The sequence below is a fragment of the Ananas comosus genome, linkage group 7 (genome assembly GCF_001540865.1).
Source record: "Ananas comosus cultivar F153 linkage group 7, ASM154086v1, whole genome shotgun sequence".
Lineage (NCBI taxonomy): Eukaryota > Viridiplantae > Streptophyta > Magnoliopsida > Poales > Bromeliaceae > Ananas > Ananas comosus.
The window spans coordinates 11884868-11897227 of NC_033627.1; the positions used below are offsets into that span (position 1 = coordinate 11884868).

At 38.0% G+C, this 12360-nt stretch overlaps 2 protein-coding genes across 2 annotated transcripts; one reads left to right on the forward strand and one right to left on the reverse strand.

Annotated features, from left to right (window-relative positions):
• Positions 575 to 3539, reverse strand: LOC109713260 (F-box/LRR-repeat protein At3g26922-like). Its single transcript, XM_020237261.1, has 4 exons — positions 3501 to 3539; positions 1926 to 2864; positions 1697 to 1840; positions 575 to 937 (listed from the first exon to the last, which is right to left on the reverse strand). The coding sequence occupies exons 1-4, from the start codon at positions 3537 to 3539 to the stop codon at positions 575 to 577; spliced, it is 1485 nt and encodes a 494-aa protein (XP_020092850.1).
• On the forward strand, positions 4799 to 6641 carry LOC109712418 (pentatricopeptide repeat-containing protein At2g01860-like). The gene has a single exon (XM_020235974.1). The coding sequence runs from the start codon at positions 5005 to 5007 to the stop codon at positions 6526 to 6528; it is 1524 nt and encodes a 507-aa protein (XP_020091563.1). The 5' UTR covers positions 4799 to 5004; the 3' UTR covers positions 6529 to 6641.

The window sequence follows — 12360 nt, forward strand, 5'->3', positions numbered from 1 at the left end:
TCCTTAACTTAGTTCTTGCTATAAAATGTAGTGTTGTTTGAATAAGAGTTATGTGGTTAGAAGTAATATTCTATTAAATTTTCATAGTAAAATTGGGAGCATTTAGCAGAGCTGTTACTTTTGAGGCTGAATTACTTCTTGCTGCAGCAGAGCTCCAAAATTTGGGGTTTTTGGGTTCAATATTTAATAGAGAATATTGATCTCAAACCAGAAGAAAAGGCTACCTAGTTTGACTTGAGAACTGCTTTTCTCAAGTTGATTTCACAAGAATAAGAAAATGAAAAATCAAATGTGAGTGAGAAATGTGTGATTAATCATGTAGAGCTTTTTAAGTATGCTTCAACCTCCAGAGGGTGTGGCAACAAACAGCTTGTTTTGAACATCTGCACATGCTTCAGATCAACCTTCACTTCTTTGCAAAAACATGATGATAAATTGCCATGACAAATTATGAGTACACAACCATAAAAAAAAAAACATGAATCATTGGAAACACATGTAAACTGACATAAGACTAGCAACAATGATCTTTCTAAAGCCCATGGAAAATATAAGTACTTGTTTTGTAAAGCTCTCACAGCACATAACGCACAACCTTTTCTACGGCAGAAAAAATAATACGAGCACTCGAAGCAATTCCTGCCGTAAGCTGCTCCAGGAGATGAGATTTCTCCTTTTCAGTCCACCGCCGCCCGTAGCACACACTGTAATTCCCCGTCCGATCAAACCATGGATGGATGTATTCGCTAGTAAAGGTTAAGGACCTGAGGACTACAGCTTTTTCCAGCAGAAATCGAGCAAAGGCTATCTCAAAGTCGCTTCCTTCAAAGTAATGCATTTTGACATCCATCAAATGATGGTGCTGAAAACCGTTCGAACGGTGCCATGATATCCCTCCTCCGTTGCCCGCATGATCTATGCTACCCACTGTCGTAACCTGCAGCACAGCAAAGCAATTATCATTTTAAAATGCATGAGTTTGTAACAGGAGCAGGGAAGCAATACTAATAACTTGAGCAGCTATCAAATGCCGCTGAATTCAGTAACATGACGAAAAGATTGAATGCATCAACCAAGTTTTTTAGATCCAGCATAAACCGTGGCGCATTGCAACACTAGATTACTCAATACTCAGTGATTCTCGTATTCTTTTATGATCTTATCGTTAAACGCAACATCGTATACAATCTGAAGTTGCTTAGCTGAACCATTTACTACAAAGACGGAAAACACAAACTATTACTTGAGCAGTGCAAAAAGTAAACATACTTGAATAACTATTGCCCATTACAACAGGTTTATTCAAGTAATTACATTGAATGGCTGAAACCACCAAAACCTATGCGCAAAGATAAAACACACAAGAACTATAAAAGCATTTGCTTTCAGCAAAGTAGATGTAATACATTGTTCCAATAAGCAAATATTAACCGCAAAGAGAAAATAGCAATAAGAAGTCACTTTTTGGGATCTAAGATACAAGCGTACTAAAAGGATAGAAATTTTGTAACGAAAATTGCAGATCTCTTTAAATTGAAGTGGAAAGTTTCGGTTGTTCAATTTCTTTAGAACTTCAAAATTGATTTCACATTATTGATAAATGCAAGTTACAAATACTAAACACATCGTGACCATACTGCCGTTGACTGTACAAGTAAGGATAGATAATATGTAGAAATCAGGAAAAGAAGCTTACAGTAGTTTGCAGTTTCTCCAGAAAAGGTGCAGCCTCCAATACCGCAGCTAGCCAAGTAAGTTTATCCCTACGAGTTGTAAAGACATCCACCGTCAAATCCTTGAGGTTGCTGAAGGGTGAATGAAGCCTTGGTTTCATCAAATGCTGCGCAAGCGGAGGGAAATATAAGAGGAATAGGAAAAATTCATAAATATGTATTTTGTAAGAAGATAAGCATCTAATGACCAACCTCATGACTTGTAAAATCTAGAATCAGATCCGAAACATGCGCAAGCTCACACAAGAGGTTTTCGAATATATACTTTGCACCGTTGGAGCTAGCATAACGCAGCGAAATGTGCTCAAGACAAGGAACGGACTTGAACAAGAACTGTGCAAAGAATCCAGAATATTGCAGCCTTCTCAACTTAGGAGCAAAGATTTCTACGCTTGTAATTCCAACACAAAATTGCAGAACCAACTCCCTGAGCTGCAAATCAGGAGAGGCTATACTTAAGTCGATCGGGGAAGGGCATCTCTCGAGAGTTAAGCTTTCCAGGCGCGTACAATTCTGGAGAATGTCTCTCACTATTTCTTGAGATATATCTATGTTTGCGAGACAAAGCCTTGATATCGAACCAAGCCGTCTGAAATCATAGTGGGTGCCCAAACTACAATTTCTAAGCTTCAGGTTGGTTAAGGAGGATCCGCTGCTGTCGGCAGTGAGTAACTGCCACGGGAACTCATAGGCATTCCAACAGTGAAGAGGGAAGAGTTCGAGCTCGCTAACGCCTGCCTGAATTGCGCTGCAAATCAATCTATCAATAGATCCTCTGTACTCGTGACTTTTCGTCACGTCGAAATGGAGACAAAGTCGTCGGAGATCGTGATTCGAACGTAAAAAGTTGCTGACGAATCGCGTGAAGACGTGCCTTTGGTATTGTTGTATATCTGATCTTCTCGCATTTAAAGCACCCGCTCGGTATCTTGTACAAAGGACGAAGGACCGGTGATCACCGTAGGGTTTGATGGAGTCAGTCCGAAACTCGACGTCGGTGATGGACTTCCAGAGGTGCCGCCATCGCGAGGAAAGCAAACTTGTTGCCACTGCAGACCTCACATCCAATCTTTCTAGGAGGGATATCAGTATGTTATCCGGCAATTCACTCAGCTTGTCCTGGTTCCCTCTCTTTTTTTTTCAAAATCAAAATAAATAAATAAATAAATCTTGTAGCAACTAGTTAAGAAAATCAATGATACTATGAGAGAAATATGTTAAAAAAGTTTGAATTTTCAATTTGACAAATAGACCACGTAAACTTCATCAAATATTTTAATAAACGCCTCTACTCAATCGATGTTATTAATTACATGGCCATTGCAAAGCCGTTTTTGTCACGGCCCGGGATCCGCCACTTTGGTCGGATTCGGGCACGCCGACAGACCGCCGAACGGACAGAGTCTCCCCTATACGTTCTAGGCGTCACAATCCATACAATTCGCGAGGTTCCAACCAGAAACAGAATTCATACATGATCGAATGCTCTCCAAACTTCGCGGAAACTTATTTAATTACATTTTTAAGCTAGTTCCCATCGAAACTTCATAATTGGAGAAGTTCGGGATATTACCGTTTTAATCGTCTGTATTGCAAATAATCTTGTAAAGTTTTAAGACACAAAGAAATCTATTCTTCTTATTCTGATGCATAAAAATTGAAGATAAGTTTTCTCTATTCTTTAATCTTGGTGTTTACTCATCATAATTAAAAGACAAAAAAAAGAAAAAAAAGGATGGGAAAAGAAATTTAAGGTGAAAACCGTACCCGGGATTGACGAAGACAATGTTGTTCAGAAGAATCCATTAATAAATCTGAATATGGAGAGGTCACCAAATACTACATATATAGGATTGTAAATTAATAAATTTGGTTACTCTGTATTAGCTACTTAAATAAACATCTAAAAGAATTATACTATTGTTATTTATATGCATAGAGAGAGAGTAAAAGATATACACGAATCCTAATAGAATTAACAAATTTTAATGGAGTTAAATTTTTTTCGTGAATTTTGTAATTACATGATTAGTTGAAATTAAAAAAGATAAGTTGGATAATTGGAATCCTAATCGAATTAAAAATTTCAAGTCTAGTAGAATTAAATTTTTTAGAAATTTTATAGATTACGAGATGAGTTGAAATTAGATCCATAGTTGGTAGAGTCCCCTATTCTTTCAAATATGGACATAAAAAATAAAACTAAACGGATTCAGATTCAGATATAAATTTTGCCTGCACTCGAATCAAACCCGAACCCGAATAGATTTTATATTATTATAAAATTATAAAATATATATAAATATTTGATATTATATTTAAATTTATATTTAAGAAATTTATATTTTAATATAATATATTTTGAAATATGGTAAAGTAAAATAACTATTTCATATTCGAATTTTCAAATTTTCGGTTGCGTATTTTAGATATGAAATTCAAAATCTGCCAAATTCGGATATAGGCTCAAGTTTTGGGTTCAGATTCGGATCCGAATTTTTAAAACCCACCTGTAATCGATTGTTTGAAATACAAATGCAGCATATTTTGATTGATTTGTTTGGTTTCTTTGCATCTTGGTGATTAGATCAATTTAACTGCTATAGAAATTAGTTGTTCGAATTGTTGTTACATTTGATAGAAATTAGTCTAAATGTTTTTATGCATCGATATGTTTATTTTTATTTTTTTAAAAAAAAAACTACTGAGAAATTTCCTAATATCAATATCCATTTAAATATTCAATCGATATCTGAATCCATTTTTATCAAACATGAATTTAAATTTTAAAAACCCAATCAATATTCGAATTCAAATCCTTAACTGTATCAGTAGTTCACTACACTCCCTCTCTTCAATTAAGTTATTAATTAAATATATAATTATTTTGGTCGTGTATATTCCGTATATTTTTGCGACGCTTCAAAACACAGAGCAAAAATATTTTTTGTAAAATGAAATTTTGGTTCCATCTATTCTTTCGTTGTCAAGCTTAATTATCAAAATTGGAAGAGAAAAAAAAAAAAATTTAAAATCTAGGGGTCTAAAATTGAAAGTATAAGTGCTTGTTTGCAGAAACTATAAAATTTAGAGGGTCTTTGCATATTTTTCCCCTACCACTCCAATGTAACTGGCCATAAAAACAGTTTAAAGTTGAGTAGTCCATGGCAAAATTCCCTAATACGTAACCAACTCCCGTGCACACAACCTGTTTGTTAAATTGCCCCACTCGCAAAACACTCTTTATTTTGAATCTCTAAATAAGGCTCCGATGAATCACATACTCTCTACATTCAACTTTAGTAATCCTCCTCTGCACAAGAATCACAACGAAATCCGACGAGGAAATGGTAGATTCGGCTCGAATCGAGCCGACCGGATTGCCGTCTCTGCTCGTTTCCGATCGAAACCAAAACTATCTCAAACTCTCCACAATCAGCAAACCAAAACCAAAGCTCCCTTAAATTTAGAGGGTAGTGGTGCACAAGTGTTTGATGAGGAGGGGAGTGACAAGTTTGAATTGTCGAAAGAAGAGGAGGATGATGATGATGATGAAAGTGGTGGTTGTAGTGATGATTCTGGGTGGACCCAAGAAGAGCTCGATGCGATATCTGCGCTTTTCGATCGGCCGATTCCTCGGAAACCCGTCAAGCCGTCGAAGGAACGGCCCCTCCCTCTCCCGTCGCCGTACAAGACACGGCCGGACGGTATTCCGACGCCGAAGCGCCACATTCGGTCGAATGCTGCAAGATCGGATGTTTCGTCTCGGCTATCTTTCAGCGATCGAGTGCGCAAGAACCCGCAAGTCCTTGTTAAGATAGCTAGAGAGATTGCAGCTCTTCCTTCGCCGGAGTCGGATGTTTCTGCAATTCTCGATCGATATGCTCCGTTCCTTCGGAAGGGTTCTTTGTCGATGACGATTCGAGAGCTGGGGCACATGGGCTTGCCGGAACGGGCGCTCCAAACCTTGCTTTGGGCTCAGAAGCAGCAGCAGCAGCAGAAGAACGGGCTCTTCCCTGACGATCAGATTCTCGCGTCCACCGTCCAAGTATTGGCACGGTTCGGCAGACTAAAGCTCGGATCGGAAATCAAGAACTATCTCAGCTCCGCGAGCCGCTCGGTGCTCGAAGCAATGGCGAGGGGATTCATCAGAGCAGGGAACTTAAACCTCGCCCGGAAGATCCTACTACTCGCTAAGGACGGTAGAAGGACATTGGATTCGAGCATCCACGCGAAGCTTATATTGGAGGCGGGAAAGACCCCCGACGGTTACAAGCTTGCTTCGGCGTTGCTCGACGAGCTCGGAGAGAGAGAGGAGTTTGATTTGAAGCCGCAGGACTGCACAGCCGTAATGAAAGTCTGCGTCAGGCTTAGAAGATTCGAAGCCGTGGAGAGCTTGTTCGATTGGTTTAAGGAATCGGGTCGACGCCCGTCTGTGGTCATGTACACGACGGTGATGCATAGTCGGTACTGCGATGGGAAGTATAGGGAGGGGCTGGCTTTGATTTGGGAGATGGAGGGGTCAAACTGTCTTTTGGATCTTCCGGCGTATCGAGTCGTGATAAAACTCTGCATTGCTTCGAATGATCTTGCGAGGGCCGTAAGATACTTTTCGAGATTGAAGGAGGCGGGGTTCGTCCCGACTCATGATATATATTGTAACGTGATCAAAGTTTACGCAGCTTTCGGGAGGGTGGCAAAGTGTAAGCAGCTGTGCAGAGAAGCCGAGTCGGTTGGCCTTAAATTGGATGGTGAGACGGTATCTTTGCTCGGAGAAATGGAAAATGTTCGGTGAGTAGTTTTGAGAGTGCTCAGTTTCTTCGTTAGTTATATGTCATCTATGCTCTGATCTCGCAAGATGCTTGTTTATTGCAATTGTTATGAAATATGTGAATATTTATTAACTAATGCTATTTGCTCTATTTCTTGTTGAAGTTGGTTGCCGATTAATCTTTCATTATCATGTGCAATCTTTGGAGAAATTTCTTTCTTTTGCCTGAGTTTGCTTCCGAAACATTAGTTTGCTGCGGCGCACCAATGGATGGTTTAATGACATAAGTAGATGTTTAAAGCATTTTGTACTTTTGTTAATAATAAGATTAAAAACCGCGCCTTACTGATATTTTTAATACCTCTTCACTACAAATTGTTCTATTACAAGATTTATAATTAAGGTGAAGCTTCCTAAAACCCTGGTGATTCAATGTTATCCAAAAGATAAAGATATTTGCTTCTTTTGATAACTACAGCTTCTTAATTTATTTCTCTGCTAATTTTGACAGATGTGAGTAACTTATCCTCAAAAAATCAGGGTTATAACAACTGTGGAGCATAAGTGCATCTTCACCTTAATATGCTGTGTCAATATCGGAGTCTAGGGCATGTTTGTTTTTTGGGATTTCCATACTATTGTGGATCATAAATGCATCTTCACCTTAATATGCTGTGTCAATATCTAAGTCTAGGGCAAATTTGCTTTTGTGGATCTCAGATGTGGAACTTGTGACTTTGAGAAAGTTGTAGGCATTGGCGTTTGTTTCAGCATTGAAGTTGCGAGATCACTTGGACTCTCACTCATAGTTATATAGAGATTATCCTTTGACTACAGTGGGATGACGGACAATGTTCCTATTGTGAACATAAATGCATCTTCACCTTAATATGCTGTGTCACTATCCGAGTTTAGGGCATATTTGTTTTTGTGGATCTCAGATGTGGAACTTGTGACTTCGAGAAAGTTGTAAGCATTGGCATTTGTTTCAGCATTGATTGAAGTTGCAAGATCACTTAGACTCTCAATCACAGTTATATGGAGATTAGTCTTCGACTTCAGTGGGGTGACGGACAATGTTAAGTTCATGAAACCCACAAACTTCTAGATCTTCCAATTTCCGCTTCCAAAGCGCCTTTATCCAAAGAGATAAGGTGTTTATGTGAGGTTATAGCACAAGATGAAAGGACCATGATGAGAGCACCAGTATAATTGTATAAACAAGATCCGCTGATATTAAACTCTATACTAAAGTTGAAACCAAATGTCGTTCCTCCGTCGAGCCACGTGGTGGATTTTCTCTCTCTCCCTCACATGGACCCACATGGGCTATGTTCAAGTGGCATGCATGGACTCACATGGGCTATGAGTAGAAAGAGTTGGGGGGAAGATGCATGCATTGTAATAATAAGAAAGATAGCAAAAGTACAAAAAATATTTTATGTACTATGCAATTTTTTGTTTCATGAACCCTGTGTATAATGTTAAACAATATTGCTATATATAAAGAAAGTTAAGAAAAAAAGCAAGAGGGCAAGGAATATGCCGTGTAGTATGAAAAATTTTATAAAAGAAAAGTTTATGCTGTGCGTGAGATACTATTTTTATTGGAGTTAGCAAAGTAAAAGACAATTTACAAATAATTCATAGTGTAATTGGAATCAAAACAGGAGATTTAGAATAATCATATTGCAAAGGAATTTAACAGTGCCGTCGCTTCTGAAAATCAACTTATTATACCTGTTAAAAATAGTGCTCAAGTGGAAAATACTATTGGCGAATATAGTCCTACCGAAAGCCAATCAAGATATAATTAATAAACAAGTTAAGAACTAATTATAAATTAATGTTCTGTCTGTGGGAAAAAAAAATCTAATAATTAATGTTTTGCCTGTTCAAAAAAAAAAAAATTATTGACTTGCAGTATTTTGTCAAGCAACAATAGTAATTTGTCTATTGAAACATTTGCTGTAGCGAAAAAACCACGTTGGTAAGTATTAATATTTTTAAAACATTATTTGTATTTCTTATTCTACCATATATATATATATATATATATATATATATATATATAGCTAGGCTACTATACTATCTATAGTACCGAGCTCCGGTACTATAGTGTTGGTTTTCGATCTTAGGGCGTTCAAATCAACGATCCACACCGTTAAAACTGATCTAGGGTATTTAAAGTTTCTAGAAATAAAATTTTATATTTTTTCGACNTTGTTAGTTACATGTCATCTATGCTCTGATCTCGCAAGATGCTTGTTTATTGCAATTGTTATGAAAGATGTGAATATTTATTAACTAATGCTATTTGCCTGGCCTCTTTCTTGTTGAAGTTGGTTGCCGATTAATCTTTCATTATTATGTGCAATCTTTGGAGAAATTTCTTTCTTTTGCCTGAGTTTGCTTCTGAAACATTAGTTTGCTGCTGTGCACCAATGGATGATTTAATCACATTAGACAGATGATTAAAGCATTTTGTAGTTTTGATGCCTCTTCATTACAAATTGTTCTATTATAAAGTCTATGACTAAGGTGAAGCTTCCTAAAATCACTGGTGATTCAATGTTATCCAAAAGATAAAGATATTTGCTTCTTTTGATAACTACAGCTTCTTAATTTATTTCTCGAACTTCAAAATTTCATGATTTACAAGCTGCTAATTTTGACAGATGTGAGTAACTTATCCTCAAAAAATTAGGGTTATAACAACTGTGGAGCATAAGTGCATCTTCACCTTAATATGCTGTGTCAATATCAGAGTCTAGGGCATGTTTGTTTTTTGGGATTTCCATACTATTGTGGAGCACAAATGCATCTTCACCTTAATACGATGTGTCAATATCCGAGTCTAGGGCATATTTGTTTTTGTGGATCTCAGATGTGGAACTTGTGATTTCGAGAACGTTGTAGACATTGGCGTTTGTTTCAGCATCAAAGTTGCAAGATCACTTGGACTCTCACTCATAGTTATATAGAGATTAGCCTTTAACTACAGTGGGATGACGGACAATGTTACTATTGTGAACATAAATGCATCTTCACCTTAATATGCTGTGTCAATATCCGAGTTTAGGGCATATTTGTTTTTGTGGATCTCAGATGTGGAACTTGTGACTTCGAGAAAGTTGTAAGCATTGGCGTTTGTTTCAGCATTGATTGAAGTTGCAAGATCACTTGGACTCTCAATCACAGTTATATGGAGATTAGCCTTCGACTTCAGTGGGATGACGGACAATGTTAAGTTCATGAAACCTACAAACTTCTCGTCCTCTGAATTTCCGCTTCCAAAGAGCCCCTTAGCCAAAGAGATAAGGTGTTTATGTGGGGTTCTAGCACGAGATGAAAGGACCATGATGAGAGCACCAGCATAATTGTATAAACAAGATCCACTGATATGTTATATGAAAATTTATCTCTCTCCAACACATCCTCTTGTTTTGAGAACAATAACCAAGTGGAAAACAAAACCAAATACGGTTAACATCCCCTCTCATGTGCTTGATTAAAAATAAAGAAGACTTGGAAGCAAGAAAATCGATCGATCGCAGAAGAATAAAGACACTTTCTGAGAGTTCAAATTTCTGCTTTTCATTCTTCTTAATTTTACAATCTAATATATAAAAGGCTGTTTGGAAGCAGAAAGTCAGAGAGTGAGGAATTTGTGAGTTTTACGAACTCGATTTTGCACCCCACCCCATCAAGGTCGAAAAGCGGATTTCCGTACAATTATGAGTGGGAGTTCGAGTGATCCCGCGACTTTGATGCCAAAACAGGCACCAATAGTGATGAATTTCTCGAAATCACAAATTCAACCTCGGACATCAACATAAACAAATATCCCTAAATGTTGGGCCACCAAAAAAATATATGTAAAAAAGTGGAAAATATAACCATATGTTGGTTTATTAGGCATACAATTGCATGATATTAAGAGAGTGAAATTTGATACTGTCGAAGCAAATACATTGAACATAATTTGCTGACTCTATAACCGGAAAAGTTAACTCACTCTTTCGATTTTAACACCCTTCAAACAATGTAAATCTTTTAATCACGAATCTCGATAATTAGCTTGTTGTATAATATTGTCACCAAATCATGACAAAAATGAGGCCATATATTACTGTCATGAAGAGTAATTATTGCTAATGCTATGTGGGATCAGTTGCAGTTTAATCAAACATTACACATAGTATGAGGACTCACTAATAAAATGTTTTGTCACCATTAATCCTAACTTTGAATGCCCTTAAATTGTTGCTATGTATGTATCTTAACTCAAGTGTAGTGTATATAATCTATATGTAAAAATTAAATTATATGTTTGTAGTTGCTTCCGNATATATATATAGCTAGGCTACTATACTATCTATAGTACCGAGCTCCGGTACTATAGTGTTGGTTTTCGATCTTAGGGCGTTCAAATCAACGATCCACACCGTTAAAACTGATCTAGGGTATTTAAAGTTTCTAGAAATAAAATTTTATATTTTTTCGACATAGTTTACTTTATGATCAAACTATTTCAAAATTGTCAATTTTCAATGGCTATTATGACGAGTTTGGAGTTTAACGGTGTAGAAGAATCTAAATTTCTTCAAATTTTGATAGAAAATACTTTAAACTATATAAATTAAGGTTAACATTCTTGATCTTGAATTTAAAAGTCCTATGCTCAAATTTTAAAGTTTATTCAATTTCCACCGTCCATTTTGATATAATTTATTTACTAAGTAAACGATATCGAAAAAAACTAAAATTTTATTCCTAAGAAATTCATATACCCTAGATCATATTTAACAGTGTGGATCGTTGATTTGAACGCCCTAAGATCGAAAACAAACACTATAGTACCGGAGCTCGGTACGATAGATAGTATAGTAGCCTAATTCTATATATATATATATATATAGTATGGGTCAAATGCATACACGTCCCTGCAAATATAGCCAATTGCGGATATATCCCTGCAAAATCGAAACTCCATAAGTTGTCCCTGCAAAAGTTTCAAGTTATGCAGATATGTCCCTGCAGTTAACATCTGTTAGTGAGCTGTTTGTTTTTTAACAGCGAAGTCGTGAAATGACCATTTTACCCTCACAAATATATCCCTCCAAAAGTTTTCCTATTTCCCTTCTCTTTCTTTTCCTTTTCGGACCGTCGAAGCAGACGACGGCGGCGGTGGCGCGGGGTCAGGTTCGCCAGCGACGAAGAAGAGGGAAGAACGCCAAGCACCGGAGCACTACCCGGAGCTCGTCGCCCTTAACGCCGTCCCCTCCCTCGTCGGCCTCCTCGGCCACGACATCGCCGACATCGCCGGCGACGTCGTCTCCCTCCTCACCGACCTCACCGACGCCGACGTCCTCGGTGACCACGACGACCCCGCACACGCCCTCGTCGCCGCCCTCGTCGACAACAACGCCCTCGAGCTTCTCGTCCAGAAACTCGCCCGCCTTTCCTCCGAGACCGACCCCGACGAGATTCTTCTCCCTCGTCGGTGACGAAGAAGAGGGAAGAGGAAGAAGGAAAAGGAAGAAGGAAGAAGGAAGAGGAAGAAGGAAAAGGAAGAAGGAAGAAGGAAGAAGAAGGGAAAAGAGAAAGATGGAAGAGGAAAAGGAAGAGGGTTCGCCACCGTCGCTGCCGTCGCCGCCGCATCTCCTCGCCGGCGACGAGGAAGAGGAAGAGGAAGAGGAGGAAGAGGAAGAAGGGTAAATACGTCAATTTACACTATACTTAACCATGGTTAAGTATTTTAACCGTGGTTAACGAAAATTTTCTAACAGATCTGGACGGCAGGGACATATCTGCATAATTTAGGACTTTTGCAGGGACAACTTATGGAGTTTC

Excerpts from the sequence above, each read along its gene's own strand:
- LOC109713260 (XM_020237261.1), bottom strand. The coding sequence starts at position 3,539 with ATGGATTCTTCTGAACAACATTGTCTTCGTCAATCCCGG. Across the intron at positions 2,865-3,500 it reads ATTGTCTTCGTCAATCCCGG|AGAGGGAACCAGGACAAGCT; the intron begins GTACGGTTTTCA and ends TGAAAAAAAAAG. Across the intron at positions 1,841-1,925 it reads TAGATTTTACAAGTCATGAG|CATTTGATGAAACCAAGGCT; the intron begins GTTGGTCATTAG and ends CCGCTTGCGCAG.
- LOC109712418 (XM_020235974.1), top strand. The coding sequence starts at position 5,005 with ATGAATCACATACTCTCTACATTCAACTTTAGTAATCCTCCTCTGCAC.